Source organism: Dromaius novaehollandiae, chromosome 4 (genome assembly GCF_036370855.1).
Source record: "Dromaius novaehollandiae isolate bDroNov1 chromosome 4, bDroNov1.hap1, whole genome shotgun sequence".
NCBI classification, from domain to species: Eukaryota; Metazoa; Chordata; class Aves; order Casuariiformes; family Dromaiidae; genus Dromaius; species Dromaius novaehollandiae.
In genome coordinates, this window is record NC_088101.1 from 62,841,645 (window position 1) to 62,858,289 (window position 16,645).

At 39.5% G+C, this 16,645-nt stretch overlaps 1 protein-coding gene across 3 annotated transcripts in view; it reads left to right on the forward strand.

Annotated features, from left to right (window-relative positions):
* Nucleotides 1–16,645, forward strand: part of SMIM14 (small integral membrane protein 14) — a 55,451-nt gene that overhangs the window by 14,592 nt on the left and 24,214 nt on the right. For all 3 annotated transcript variants that reach the window (XM_064511268.1, XM_026093650.2, XM_064511269.1), the window contains one exon: nt 14,846–14,956. In XM_064511268.1, coding sequence (XP_064367338.1) covers nt 14,846–14,956 — 111 coding nt within the window. The remainder of the gene's footprint in view (nt 1–14,845; nt 14,957–16,645) is intronic.

The window sequence follows — 16,645 nt, forward strand, 5'->3', positions numbered from 1 at the left end:
GCGGGCACCGCCGCGCCGCGCCTCGTCCCGCGGCTCTCCCGAGCGAGCGGAGCGGCGGCGCGTTTGGTTTTGCATCTGCTACATTTGGTGTTTATTTTCCTTTTTTTTTTTTTTTTTTGGTGCTAGGGGGTCAGTGCAAAGTTACCCTCTCCCTTCTGTCGCTTTTTTTGCTTTTTAAAGGAGCCGTGCGTGATACTTGGAGCCGAAGGGTCTTATTTTCCTCCCCTTAAAGAAGCCAGAGCTGAGGTGCTGACAGCGGTGTACATGCCCGCGGGCTGCGCCGCTTTCTGAAAAAGCCTGTCCAGCTAAAGTGGGAGAAATCGGGCAGTGTCTTGTGAAACGCAGCCCAGGAAAAGGGACAGCGTCACGTGTCCGTTACTTTACTGAAGATAGGGCTCCTGCCAGGAATGCCTCGCGCGCGTGTGCCAGGGCTTGTGGTTTGCAGCAGACCGCGCTGAGCGGTGGTGGCTTGGCCCGGGGAGCGCGGGGGTCCCCCACGGTTGTTCCTCCCTAGCGTTACCCTGTTGGGCTCCCGAGACCTGCTGCCTGCAGCTCGGCCACCGGCTTCCACGGCCGTTGTGAGGCCTTCACTAACCACTGCTCCTGTACGAATGCAGCGCGTGACCTACACTACAAACTTTTTTTCCAGAAAATCCCTATTTTTCTAGCCAGTCTCCAGTGATTGTCCTTCAGGTTACCAGTTTGTTGGTATAGGGACTGTTAGTATCACGTACTGACTGAACATCCTTGTCTATGCTTATCTATACGTTTTCAAAACTCACCTCCAGTTTTTAGAGGTGAGGATGTCCAACTTTTTTTTTTCTAAGAGCTTATTATGTTAATTTTATGAGTGTGCCTGCAGAGGAAGGTATGTGTCTGCAGTGAGCATTAGTGGGTTACTTCTTACAGCTCTTTGCATGCTTAGCTCTTAAGAGTGCTATTGACCTTTACTCATTTTGGTTACTTTACAAAAGTAGACATCACCTCAAAAAATTCAAAATAAGGAAGATATAAAAATCAGATTTTTACTATTTATAGTGACAGAGAATATGTTCTTCATAATTCCATCTAATTCTTTGTATTCTTATGACCTGTCCAGATGTAAGAAATCAAGGTATTGTTGTTGATTATTGATTTAAAAATTGACCCTGTCACTGACAGTGTGACTTGAAATGGTGGAAGCAACTGACAAAATAAAAGTGACAAAATAGGTTAAATAACCATTCTAATGGTTAGCAGTACCTCAGTCAGTGAAGTTGTGCGCGCCCGTTGCTTCCTCTGCCATGGACGAGGCTGAGTCTAAGCCCTTTGGTTGTGTTGCCCCTTTTTGTAAAATACAAGATTTACAGTTCTTGCCTAACTCCAGAGTGGTAGAGACTCCTGTACGTCAAATGGTTTAAGAGCCTTTTGTATACGGTACTAAACCAGTGCAAAGTTATACTGGATTTGTTATTGGTCCACAAAGTTTTGTCTTGTGTGTTTCTCTTTTATGCAGAGAAGTCCCTGACCCATTCAGGACCAGAATGCACTATTTTAGAATTGAGATTGTAGTAAAAGCCGTTTGGTACTTCTAGCAGGACTGTGCATGGGAGAAATGTGCACGACCCACTTACATGGCCTATGCTCTGCACAGCAGAAATGACAAAATGCACTTATTGTTAAAGAAGTAGTCATATAAAAGTAATTTAAAAATGTACTAAAGAGTTAATTGTTTTGTATCTATCAGTGTGTCTGCTCTCAAAACATTGGTATCTTGTTTTAGAGAAAGTTAGTTTCTAACTGACTTTTTGTTTTGTTATTAATTTCTCATTTCCTACTTTCATATATTTAGACTTCAGAATTAGTGATGTGTGAATGTTATTTGCATAACAGATACGCAATAAAATAGAGTCTGTGTTCATGTTTCAGAATTTTCCCTCCTAGATATTTTAGGTACTTGACATACTTTCTTAAAGGCCAGATTTTGTCTCTGGTGAAGTTCATTGTAGCAGAATTGTGCCTAAATATATACAACATCAAGAGTCTTTTATAGGGATTTGAACAAGCATATTTAAAGTAGCAAGACCCTCTTGCTCCTCTTTCAACTGCATATGATTGGCAGAGGTCTGTAGTGCCCTGACAATACCAGATATCAGATTCTTTCTCTGTATGATTTGACCATTTATCCAGCTAGTTGTCACAACAAATGCAGAAATATATTTTGGCAGATGCATTTATACATAGAAAAATTGGTATCATCTGCCTGTATTCTGCTTGGAGAAGCAAATTAGAGAGCCCATGTGCCTGCTTTGCGTAGTCAGGTTACCTATTGTTGAACTTGCTTTTAAGCATGCTGTATGTTTTAATTTCCTAGGTTGCAGATTAAATTTATTAATGTATAAAGACCTATCTAGTTGTTAATAAGGCACCTGATTCTCCAAGGTGATTAGTACTTTTTGGAAGATCCAAAAGCTCCCAAGTCGTCTCTGAGTACAGTGGGAGCTAAGTAAACATTGTAAGGTTAGACCCCAGAGCCAAGTCTTGCAGTTGTTGTTCACGTTAAAAAAAGCATTGATTCTGCCAGAATAGTTCCTTCAGCTTAAAATGTTGTGACTCTCCAATAGCCAGCTTGCCAAGGAAGTTTTTTTGAAGAAAGGCTCCGCTTTACATAAAGGAATACTCTCAGGGATAGGAGAAGGATCAGTGTGTATTAGTCTTTTTTCTGCTGGACTTTAGTAGTGGTACAGTGGAGAAGTGGGATTCAATCCTCCTCTTTCCATCCTGTCACCTATTCAATGTGTCGGCTGGGGCAGGGAAAAGGTCCCTAGTGATGGCTGACGTTGCTTTTCATGAAAGATTTGAAGATGCTCAGAGAGCATCTGGCGTGCTTGGGTTGTTGTACATTTGCATGGTTGTTAATTGAACCAATGTGCTTCAGAGGCTTTCAGTGTCTAGCTGGTATTTTTAGAGATAGTGGGACAAATTAGTCCCATTTGGTGGGAACAGATAGAGTTCTGCTTGCTAAAAGTTTTCCTCATTAAGGTTAGTTGCCTGTTCTGATTCTGCTACAGCTTTGCATGTATTAAAAAACATGGCTTTCTGAAGCTAAATATATTTTCATTCTTCTTTATAAAACTGCTAGACAAATGTCAGACCCAAAGCATTGAGGTCTCCTAGGAAAGAAAAAATTTTATAAAAAAGAATAGAAAAGATGTACAGAAATGTAGTACCAACCATTAAGCAGTTGCAACTCTTTATTTGTCAGATCTTTGTCAAATGTTAGTAACAGAGCCATGGTATTTTTTGTTTAATCCATGTATCTGTTTATAAGTTTCCTGCTGCTTAATGATAAAAGCTTTATTTTTAGCAAGGCAGTATTTTTGGAGAACATGACGAAATATTTTATGTCAGTTTTCACGTATGAAGTCAGTTTAGGAAAAAAAGACCTGTCCAAATGAAATTGCATGAAAACGTGATGAAAAGTCGGGAGTTACTTCTTTAAATAGTTGGACTAAATCAGATGTGAAACAAAGCTTCCTGGTGTGAGTAGCCCTACTTCAACAAGAATTCCTGTGCAAGTGTTTACAGCATTGTCAGGGGCTTGTCATTTTTCATATCCAGATGATACTGCTGGTAGCTATCAATTAAGCATTCCTATTTAAAAATACTGGACAGAGCTTTTATCATAGAGTTCCAGGAAATACAGGAGTATTCTTATGCATAGACTGTACAAAAAAGACTTTTCTTGAGCCACAGAGATTGTCGGATGCTTCCGTTTCAAGATGTAAGTAGAACAACTGTGTTTAAGGATTAAAAATCTTATACTTTCCTATGAGAAAACTGTGGAGCCAAAGGTGAGATATGTGTCTCAAAGCAACTAATACTCATCTGATGAAATACTACCGTGGATTTCTCTTATGCAAATTGATGTAATAGATTTAAACATCTTTTTCTAGTAGGTGCAATGGAGACTTGTCTCAGTACCTGTAATTTGTATCAGTACTTCCCTTTTGATGAACTAAACTAGTCTGTGAGTCTGCTGGATGGCCGGATGCTCTTCTCTGGTAAAAACTGGGTCGTCTTTTACCTAAGCATATGTAAATAACCAAATTCAGAAATCCTATTAATTGCTACAGGCTCCCTCTTGTATAAGTACTGTTTAAAAATACTCTAATTGATAAGCTCAAATTGTTTCGTGCAGGTATGCTAGAAACCTGATTCAGCTTCCACTGAAGTCAAAGACAGGCATCCGCTAGCTTCAGATAAAATTTGATCTGGCCTAAAGGGCTGGGAGTAGGGCTGCCAGGGAATAGAGCTGCTTTCATCTGAAAATTGAAAATCCTGCTATCTTTCTCAGCGTGCTGCTACTCTGCTAAATCTGTTTGCTCAGTGGCAAGTTATTAGAAACATATGTCGTCCCTGGAGGAAAAAATAATGAAAATATTCCAAAGAATTTCAGTATAATTTTGTGTTTGTATGTGACTGGAGTAACAGTAAGGAATAGTGTGGTTTTTACACTTTCAGGGATTTAGTTAGGTATTTTGTAATCTAAATAATTGTACTTTTAATAAACAAGTCTCTAAAAAAACTTTGTACCTTATGGCTTAGGGCACTAAAGCTATACTTGCTGGCTCAAGACCATGGAAAAACTTTAGCTTTTATTTGTTTTAAAACTGTACACTTAGCAAAGAAATGAATAGGAGAATTTTTTTTATGTTAACTTATTTTTGCAAAGAGATGAAACATTTAAAAATTTCTTAGAAACTTAATGATTTAGCCTCAGAAACAGTTACTCCAAAATAATAAGTTGTTACAGGTCATCTGACCCACAGTAACTGTGCTCACTGTTAGCTCATGGTAGTTGTGAAGCAGTGTCTCAGCTTAACTTTTTTCTGTTATGGACTGAACAAAGTTGCATTAACTTGCAGTTCCCATAGGTTAAGTGTGGGGGACAGTTGCCACATCTCAGCTGCTGTACGGTAGCTTTGCTACACCACAATAATTTGCTCATGAGCTCGAGTCCTGAACCTCACTAAATTTGTTTTAGACTTGGATCAGCTTTGAACTCCCCCGTTACTTTGGTAGGTTTGAATGTACTAATCATAATCTTGATTCATACATCTTGGAACCAGAACAGAGATTTTTTTATGACTAGGTTACATAGTTTTATAGGAACATATCATTTTTCAATATTTAGTCTTTTAAGGTAAGAAGGCCCTTTTGTATTATGAAGCCTGAAAGTTAAATACAAAATATCTCTTGGGCTGGGTGACGGGCAGCAAAGTCAGCTTCCCTGTTCGTCTGCCACAGGGCGGCTCCTGGGAGATGCTCAGCGCCGCTATTCTCCCTTTGCAGGGAAAACCCTTTATTCTTGCTTCCCTGGCAAAGTTTGCCTCCCGGAGCATCAGCTCCTCTTTAGTCTGTAGCCACTTGTTTAGGAGCAGGGCTGCCTACCCTTTGCAACGCAAGCCTTTAGCTCTAGTTGACATGGCACAGCATGGGGCTGTGTGCTCAGCGCTGGTGCAGAAGTGCTTTCAGCAGGGTTTCAGAGTCAATACGCCTCACTTCCAGCGATAGCGCATCAGTCATACAGCTGTAGGGGCATTGAATTTAGGAGGCCGGCAGTTGTTGCTGGGGAATGAGAAGAGGAATGTGCGCAGAAGCAGTGGGCAGGCTGTAGTGCTGGAGAAGCTAATCAAAAGCAGGAGAGTAGGCAAACTTGCTTGGGAGCTGGCTCTTCTAGTTACCACTCAAGCAGAAAATCTCATTAATGGCCATGGGAGTTCTTGCCTTACTGAAGACCACAGGAAACGGCTCCTGGTTTGCTCTGTCAACTAGTTGCAATGCAATAGGTCAGTAAGTTTACAGTGGACAGCTTACTCTTTTGCGTTAACATCTGTCAGGCAAAGTGATTAAATATCCATTAGTCATTCAGTATAATAGAAATAATGTCATTTTCCTAGACCATTGTCACAGTCTTCTACATTAGAAATAAATGTTCAAGTGAAGCTGAAGCATTTACTTAGCAGAAAGAGAGTATTATTCTTGGACAATATTCTGTTCAGTTGACATATTCTCTTAATTAGCTTTCATATTCCAAGAGATTTCTTTCAGAAAAATGTCATGATTTTAAGAAAAAGGGTGACCAAATGCTGACAACTGGAATTTGGCAATAGCATTCTGTATCAAATATTAGTAAATTAATTCTGAAATAGTTGGACTGCTTTTTTGGTCCATGCCTGGATGTAGATAATTAGCTTCTTTTCAAGTGTTTTGTCCAGAAGAAATATTAAACCGCCTGTGTGGGAATAAGTAAATAGCTTTCTAAATCTTGGTGGGTCTTATGTGGCTTCCTTTGGGAATTCAGTTTTGATCACTGACAGCAGTTTAATATCCTTAAAGCCTGAAATCTTTCTCTCTCACATACTGGAGGCTGCCCGTGCAACGGCCAGCTAGCTCTAACTGGAACAGTGCGGGGGTTAATGTCTGGATTCTTGTCCTCTAAGAGTTATGCTTGACACTGACAAGCCAAAAGAAGCATCTGTGTCATCTTCAGTATTTCTCTGATACACTGTCCTGTGTTTAAAAAAAACGTACCTCAGCATACTTGCAGCCTTGGTTAGCATTGTGTCGTGTCCACCGTTGCATTGCGTCATGTCCACCACCTGCAAATAGCAAGTAGTGTTGCTGCTACCAGGCTCGTACTAGATCCTGCCAACCTTAAAATCATTGTGAATTTTGTACATGCTTCAGTGAGAGAATTGTGATGCTTGGCTGTGAAAGGGCTTTGCCTATATTATCGGCCTTAAGGTCACATGCTGTGGCTCTTGCTTCATCGCTCTAGATGTTAGCACTGTTGACAGGAAGGTGCCAAAAGAATTTTTTATAACCTACTCAGAGCAAGTCCAGGTGGCCTCAAAGAGGTAAAAATGCTAGTGACCTTAACTGCTCACAATGTTGAGGTGGTGACACAGTACTGAACTTACACTGTGGGGACAAGAGATGTACTAGTGCTACAGCAATCTTCTGAGACCATTAGAAAAATATTGGTGAAGTTGCATAGCACTTACTTCCCAGTTCTGAGCCTGTCCTTGCACAAAAGCTCCTTCCCTAGTTTGGGCACATCCCTATGGTATCCTTCAGTGGCTGGATCAGCATTTCCCTGGTTTTGCTCCTATTTTTAAGGAGTTGTTTTATTGTACGTTAGCATTTGTGAGAAGCACCAGATGGATGACATGGAAAAATTATTTATTTATTTATTTATTTATGAAGTGATTTCTGAGACAGTAGCAAAGTGGTCCATTAGTATGCCTCAAGCAGGATTCGTTGGGTAAATAAATTCTCTCCTGGAGCTCCTTCTGGTCATGATGTCCCTGCTGAAACCAACAGGAACAGCACCAGTTATGTGTCTGTGTGCGTATGGGTAAGCACTGACTTTTCGATGAGGAAAGGAACTGGCTTAGCTTAATTTGAATTGAAAAATTAATCTCAGATCTTCTTAATTATCCTGAGAAAAGTTGCAGTGCAAAAATAAACTTGCCAACTCATCAGGCTATGGCAAGAAGTCCAGGGAGACACACTTCTGCTTTTAAGTACAAAATCAGCTTCTTTCCTTATAATTCCAAGAAGGGGGGGAAAGAGAATTGCTTTATACTCTGAAAGCGTTGCTATGTCTAGGAATCGTCTTTGGGCTTTATAGCAGCCATCAAAATCATTGCAGCACTTGTCACTAGAAAAGCTAAATGGATGATCTGAACTGGGACAATTAGTTGGAGAAATCTGTAATTGGAACCACACGTTACTGTGGCAGCGCTCCTCCTGCCAGGACCCACATTTACATCCTGCTGTTCTGCTTTTGTAGCTCAGTCAGCCAGTTGGTTTCCTTTGTACTGGAAACTCGACTTAATGCCCAGGAGTAGGCCTGGTAGAAAAAGATCATGAATAGTCCTCTAGAGATCTGTGACCTTCCAGGGCACTACATCCTGGTCCATTGAAATCAGTGAGAGTGCTAGTATTTGTTTCAGTAGAAGCAGGATTGAGTTGTAAGCATGGAAAAGAGGATGGGAGAGAGCTTCTGTTGCATTGTTAATGAAAGGGATTAAAAATTACCATTATAAAAAGGACGAGTATAATTTTGCATTGTTTCAGACTTAAGCTCTGCAAGATAATATTTACTTGAACCACTTAAATTACAATAATAGAGGAAAACAGATCACTGGAATGTTTTAATTAGTATCAATTTGTATAAAAGATTCTTCTTTTTTGTTACAGAACCTATTTTTAGCCTTGTCTGAACTGAGGAAGTTGCTTTGTGGAAGAGTTCTTAAGATCTTCAAGCTTATTTTAGCCAGTTCTATAACCCCAACAATTTAGCAGCTCTTGCATGAGAAGGTACAGACCATCTGCGCTGGATAATTATGCCACAGTTTGACCAGACCCTTAGCTTCTGGATTAATTTTGATTTATTATCACAATGCAATTTTAAACCCTTCCTACTGCTTTAGGAATATGCATCTGTTAACTTAATTTATTTGTTTTAAAGCACTTCACTTATTTTTCTCTTTATTTTCTGCCTTCTATAGATCTTTTTGTGATTCTCTTCCCTTTTCAACTAAAAACTCTTTTGTTTTCTTACACTTTCTTATACTCTCATCCTGTGAATAAATATCCCTTCTTTACTTTTTTAATGGCTCTCATAATTTCTGGCTTGTTCCCCCCTTTACCTTGCTCTGGTGATAGGATATGTGCTACATTTCCGGTGGGAGTAACTGTAAAGCTAGAAATTTCAGAGAGAGGGGAAAAAAACCCCACTTTGTAGGGGAAATCAGACAGTCCTGTCTGCACATACTTCTGGTTTGATTATTTAAGAGAAAAACCTCAAATCCACATATATTTTTCATTCTATGCTGTAACCCAATCTGAAGATAAATTTGATGCAGAAATCGATGGATAAAATTCCATGGCCCATCTTACTCGCAGAGTTCGGTTGTACAGCTGAAATAGTAAGCAGTTAAATAATAGACTAGTGAGTTGGATGTAGGTAGTTCAACAGAATGACTAACAAAACAAATAAGATCCTGTGGGAAGGTGGATGTGCCTGAAGTAGAAATTTTAGAGAAGATGACAGTCAAGAGGAAAATGAATTACACAACAAATATATAGAATAGCTTTAGATGAATTCAGCAGGTTTGAATATTTAGACTCTTCTTTGTTGGTTGGTCGCTAGTAAGCAGTATTACAGCATTGCCCTGATAAAGATACCTTTATATATTATTTTAGTGTTTATCTAATTGATGTTGAGTTGGACTTTGGGTAACTGAGAGAGGTTGAATAAGTCTAGTCCATCAAAGAGGCAGGATTAGAAACAGATTTTGAAGCAACCATTTGTACCAGAAGGTGAACCGTTGCATTTTGAAGTGGCTGGTAATGAGTCAACTGAGGTGCTGGTTGCCCCTGGAGTGCTCATGGTAGCCAGAAGGACAGAGTGGCCAGAAGAGGAAACAGGTCCTAGAAGAAGTAGTGAGGGGGGAGCTTTATGAGATAATGTTCACAGCAGTCCCTTCTGGCTTTAACTGAAGCCAAATTTCCACCCTGTAGTTTGATGGGTGCGATGGTCACACTCATGTCGCTATGTCTGGTGGTGTCTCTGGGGCAGAACTTCATGCGCAGGATTGTAAGGGTGTTACACTGCATGAGGTTTACACACGGGACTTTCTAGTTGGCAGAAGAATATACTTGAAGTTATTTGGAGATGGGTGAAATTATACACCAAATTTGGGGAGTGCTGTAAAGAAAATCACAGAAGGGGTAAGGTGCTGTAAGGATACAAAGACTGCTTAAGTGCAGGTGAGGAGGCAAGAAGAGAACAAACTTTTTATGGAAACATGGATCCTTTAGGAGATGTGGAAGAGTATAGGAGAAGAGGCTTTCTGCCTGTGACAGTGGGACCAAAATGAACTTTTTGTCTTTGGGGCAGTAAATTGTTCATGCTTCATGTGTGACTTTTGCTATTTTAGCCCTTCATCAGTTTTGAGAATGCCTGCAGAGCCGTAACAAGCTATTTGCTTTCCTTTTAAATTTTTATACATCTTTTCATTTGTTCTGCTGTACTGTACTTCTCTAAAACTGAGTTCAGAAGCAAAATTAACCTTATTGTTTGTTAGAGATATTTGACAGTTGTGCTTTGAAATGTTGCAATTGCCTGAAAACCAATAGTGAGGAGCCGAATAGTTTTGCTTCTAAGTAATGTGGAAAGATTCTGTTACTTGTCTGCTGTATTGTGAGATATTTTGCCACGAAGGACTTCTGATCTTCAATCTGCAAGGAAATGGCAACACAGCAAGAATAGTTCTTAGCAGAGGAAATCTTCAGTCATTGTATGTTTGATGTGTGCGTGATGTGTGTGTGTGTGTGTGTGTGTGTGTGTGTGTGTGTGTGTGATATTCTGCCTTTTAAAAGTGTCTGGATCCAAGAAGATGAAAGTTAATGGGCTTGGAGTTTTAATGCTGAAGATGCCACATTTGATACATGATAAATCTCTGTCGACTCTGATTTGTGTATCATATACAGTAAGTGTTTCATTGAATATTAAAATTCTAAATATTTCTTACCACCCCTTTTTACCAGGGAATACAGTTCACCAAAACATGTACTTTGACAATCTTGTTAATCAACATGGTATTAAAGTCACATTAGAGAGCTTCCAGCATGTGAAAGATTGACAAAACTTCTTGTTTGCCTTCATGCTAGAAAGAAATTCAGTTTTGCAATGATTGGGGTGGAGAGAAGCAGAGTATAATTTCTGTCTCCCAGAGCTCACCAGCTGCATGCTATTTACTCAGGAGAGGTGTTGCTGAATGAGGATCGAAAGTATAGTTATTGCAGTAATTTAAATATAGAAGAATATCCAGGTACAGAAGAGCAAATTGCACTGTATCCATAAAAATTGGTTTTTTGGTAGTAGGATATATAAAATACAATACACAGCTGTAGGGCTGGGATTGTGAAGGTAATAAAAGGAAGAACAATTTCCAATAATTACTGTGATAATTGAGCATGTTATTAGTTAAATCATAAGAGCCTAGAAATATTTTTCAATCTGGATTCATTGCCTACAATTTCAAATAGATACTGAAGTCAGAAGGTAATGGTGGGCTTTTATTTCTATCTTAAATCATCAGAGACCATCCTCCACTTTGCTCCAGGATGACAGTAGTCTTGGCTCTGACTACAGTATTTTAATTTCAATAATACTGCTTATGGTTGTCTCTATAGGCCTCTTTACTCAAGGAAAGTCATATTGACTGTTTGATGGTACATCATATTTATTCATGTGTTTGCAAACTTTCTCCTTTATTATACTTTCTCTCAGTTTGGTTAGTCTAGAGGACATAATGTATACCTTCTCAGCTGTTATCGGTTGGCGTATTTTAGCAAACATACCTTCCAAATTTGTGTAAACTCTGTGAAATAAATACTGTGTTAGCAATAATAAGCCCAAAATACATACAGTAATTCTAAGCAAAGTAAAAGTAACTCTCTCAGTCAAAGAATTTGATATGTACGTACATGACATACTTGATTTCATAATCTTACCAACTGATGTGGTCTTACTAGTTATTCTGTAAATTCAAAGAAAACCAAGGTAATGATAAAGAGGAAAACATACAGAAAATAATATAAAACTACAAGCTCTTCCCCCCCCTCCTTCCTTGTCATGATGAAAGGAAGGGAGCGCATCCTCCCTTTATCTATGACAGATTGTGTGTAAAAGAGCTGTATTTGCAGAAGGTGGAGAGTTGGTGTGACTCACAGCGAGGAGGTCGGAGCTGGGAAAAAGCGGTAGCAGCTGCCAGGAGGCCGGGCGGTTGCGAGTGCTGGGAGGCAGGCAGGAAGCGTGCTGCAACCCTGCAACGGGATTTTCAACTGAACAGGCTGCCTAAAAGCTCACAGTGCAGTCAAGGAATCCTGCTCAGTTATATACTAAAAATACTAGTCTATTACCGAATCTCACACAGGTTTCATGAAATGTTTATAAACTAAAATCTAATTACAGTGCTTAGCTGATTTTTAGTACTTTATACATTCAAAGTGTATTACAAATAAGACAGTGTTTAAGCCAAAAAATTTTTTAATAAGACCTACAAATATGACAGTGTCATCTTACCAGTAAGAATTATCATACAGTTTGGGGTGGTTCTCTCTTTCTTATAACTGGTCAGCCTCATGTAAAATCTTCAGTTCCCAGAAAAAAGTAATTACATAACAGAGAATTATTTATATGTTCTTTAAAAGTATAAAAACAAGCCAATTTTAGCTTGTCTTTGAGGGAAAAAACACAGTGCTGTTCCCAAAATAGATGGTCCATCTTTGATCCTTTTCCAACAAAGGAGTTTGTTACAGGCCTGGAGTAGAGAAAGATGAATGATGATTCCTTTAAGCATTCATGTGAAGGTGAGCAAGCTTGTAAGGGAGCTTGTGTTGAAAGCTTGCATGGCATTTAAGTTTGTGACACGCGTTCTGCTTTATCTTAGCTCATTAAGGTAATTCATCATGTACAATTCAGGTGCCTTGGGGTACATTCCTTCCTAGCACAACAGCACTTCCATTTATGATGTTATATATGAGATTAATTTGCCCCATTTGTTGTCTAATCTTTCTCATTGTGTGCTCTACGAAGAATGCTGTCCTGGTTTCACTGATGATGATTCTTATCTGATGCTCTGATTTATCCTAGTCATATAGAGATTAACACCCCCTCTATTAATTATTGTGTCAATATTATGTGTTACTGACTCCTAAATCCTTTCAAATGAAAATTAAATATTGCTTTGCAACTTTACTGGTTCAAATACCTGGTTTGGGATGTCAGCATTATGTCCAGAGTAAATCAGTGCTTACCTGTCACTCATGCTAAAATGGTTCTAGAAAGGCTATTCTGGCTGAAGTGCCCTGTCATCCAGAGAATGTGTATAGTTAAAAAATTTATTCTGCTGTTGTCATGCAGTTCCAATGATTCTGAAATAATTTCACAAATTTTAGTGTAGTAGCTTTATAATTAACTGTCAAAAGGTATCATTAGATCATCTGCTTTGATCCCCTGTATATTGGAGAGCGTTACATCTATACTTGGTTGCTTTTGTACCCACTAACCTGTATTTGGTTGAAGCACATCGTCTGAATGCATGAAGAGATGGGAAATCCACCTCTTCTTTGTCAGTTCATTCCACTCATCAGTCACCCTACTGGTAAAAATGTGTGCCTTGTTCCTCTTCACATTTGTTTGATTACAGCCTCCAAGCATCGGTTCTTGTTAGGATTTTCCCCTCTTCATTAAAGAAAGAACTTTTCAATGCCCAGGGGTTCTTCTGTGCAAAGGTATTTGCATGCTACATAATCAAGCCTTCTCTCAGTTGTCTTCTCAATAAATTGTTAGATTAATCTTTGTTAGGATCTAGGCACAAAGTGTTTTCTCCATCCCTCCAATATGTTTTGCTCTTTTGCGGTTTTCAGTATCCTTTCTGAAACATGGAAACCCTAGCAGATAAGGTCACTGAAGTTCAGGCTTAGTAATGTAGATATAGATATCTCAGCTTCTTTCACCATCTAGCGCTTTGCACAATGGCAGAGACTAATACAGAAGAATGGCAAGCACTGACAGGTGAGTGCTTGCCTAGTAAGGTTAAAACATCCAAATGTTTATGTGTAATCAAGGCAATCAGTTTTTATAGGTGAAGGTTGCAGAGCATATGTGCTGATTCAGCACACTTGCTGAATCGGGATAGGCATGGTCTCTGCCTAGGCTTACCAAATGGCTGGCACCTGCAGAAGTGATGCATTTTAGGAAGTGGAGAGGCTGGGTCTGCTCCATGCCCCTGCATTTATTAAGCCTGCCAGTTATCCCACCAAGGGCCCCAGTGTGTGCAACATAAACATGATCAGAATTTAGCCTCACTGATACCAAATTAACAATAATATTTTGAAAGTATTGTTCTGCAGAACTGATGTCATGCATTGTAAGAGTCCTTATTAGGGAGGACAAATCCCTGATTAGACCCCTGGGATAGAAATTTCTGGCAATCTGCTATGCATTTTGGCCATCAATTAAGTCACCGAGAAAACTGTTGGTAGATAGTAAAAATACGCCATCATATCGCAGGTGTGTCTGGTGTGGAACGGGTTTTAGCGGGTGAATAACAGAGACTGGATTCCCTGCTGTGTCCATTACAGTTCCTTTGAACTTTCTGTATGGCTAAGTGAATGACCTACTTCTTTGATCTAAAATTAGTGTGCGTAGCTTCATTTTTAAAGTGTTTCCAAGTACTTCTGGTTTTGCACTCCTGCTGCTTGCTTTCATTGTACAATAAGGATGATAGTTTCCTGTAGCAAAGAATTTACAGGGTTTTTAATTATTTTCCTGTACATTGATCCAGAGGGAGAAGGTCAATGGTTTGTGAGGGGTTTAGGAGCACAAGTTCCCCTGACTTTTCAAATTGGATTAATACACTTAAGAGTTCCACTATGCAGATGAGAGACCACAATTTAATCCTCATAGTTCTTTTTTGTTAGGGTATCTTTCCTAGAGACATGCGAAAACATGGGGGGTGAGGGGGGGGCACAAATTCTTGCAAAAAATTATTTGGCTGTGTAAGGAAGCCTGTGTGAGACACTGCTTTCAGCAACATCAAAATGTAACTGCACATACCAGACTTCTTCATTCATGCTGCCAAAGGAATAATAGGATTACCCTGCTTTGTTTTGCTTTTTCACCCTGGAATTAATTGAACTGAAATCTGATGTGTGAGTCTCTGGAAAATAATGTCAGTTGCAAAAGAGCTCATTTTCCTTTTGTTCTTATTCTTCTTAGGTGTTCACAATCAAGTCCACGTTTATCCGGAGAATCATGGCAGAAGGTGGTTTTGATCCTTGTGAATGCATTTGCTCACATGAACATGCAATGAGAAGACTGATCAACCTGGTAAGGATAACATGAGGATATTTGGAAGTGGACTGGTTCGAACATTACTGCAGCAGTTTCAGACTTGCAGTAACTAAAGCTTTTGATTCTGCTTATTCAGTTGCCTGTATATTTAAAATCTGTGTATCTGACTTTCTAATAGCTTTTTACTGGTTAATACAAATAATAGCTTTCTGTTTATTTCCCAGAGCTGCGTTTTTTACAGCACCGACAGCGTTTTTATTGAAATGCTTCTCCGTAACCCATTTTTTAGCCTGTGTAAAAGCAAAGAAACCATACTACAAACACCTGAGTTCAAGGTGATCCCACGCATACCAAAAGTTCCACATATTCATATGGCAAGATAACAAGGACTACATTTACAAAATTAAGCTTTAAAAAATACTGAAGTAGAGAATCCAGTGATTTTGAGTCCTGACATAAGAAGTTACATGTTCTATTTCTTGCTACATCATCGATTTGATTGAGCAACTTAGAGCAACAAAAATTTATTTTACATTGCTGTGACTGACCTATAAAATAGCAATGATTCTTTGCTTTCATGTAGAACTTTAACATCTATTGAAGAAAAAGCTACATAAGTGCTAGGTATTTTTTCTAAGTAAAATATATGTATTTTAAAATAACACTAACAATTCTGAACTGTGAGCAATTAGGTAAATTTGGTTGCAACTGTAATTTGGCTATTTAAACAACATTTTACATCAGCTTCATTTGGAGTACTTCCCCTTGTTGGTTTTTCATAAATTTATTTCTATCCCATTTTCTTTCTTAGGGCCTAAAGTAATATCCCCTTAAGATATTGAGTATATCAACCACTCAAGCCAGTATGAGTGAAGAGTGTCCTCTCTAGGATCAGGCCATCCTTCAAGGGATTTCTTACCAGTATTTCAGGAAGGGTCTCAGGAAAATGTATCCTCCTGTAGTCTATGCTAAAAGTAAGGCTAATATGCAAGTTCTCAAAGAGTGCATGCCTGAAAAAGAGGCATCAACTCATTTGGTTGCCCTTAAAATAAAACTTCCACCTGCATATATCCAAGGAAGAATAAACTTGTTTTAAACAGCACTTCACAAGAAGTATAGCTTATTCCTGCAAGTGTGTGGATTGCACTTACATTGTGCTGCTTCACTCTGAAGACAGAATCCTGAGTGTCCACAAACTCTTGGTCTTGGAGTGCATCATTAGACTGTCTCACCCAGAGTGCCAGGGGAAGAACCTGAAGCTCAAGCAGATGCCTGTGTGTACCCTCAGAGAGCCTGGATGACCCTGTCTTCCAGAATAACTCTGCTTGGAGTAAGCAGAGTTCACAGCACGTAACCTTAAAGCAGCACTGCAGAGCCTGTGCCATCATGTTCCCGCACTGCACCCCTGGGCCTGCACACACAGCACACCTCCTCAAAAACACACAGGCCACCCTGGGGGCCATGGCAGTACCAAAAAACAGTAAACGGGGTTCTCTTAGTCAGAGGGTTACATCACTGGCTGCAGCTGGAGGCAGAATGATCCCTCACAATGACAAAAGGAAATGACAAGTGCTTATCATCTCACAGACCATGGTCCTCCTTATGCTAGGCAGCAGAACTGGGGTTGCCAGACATCCCAAATCTGTGTGGCGGCCAGCTGCACCAAATCCCAGTGATACCAGCCAAATATAGCAGGTCTGTATAGCCAGTTCCATGTGCTTTATG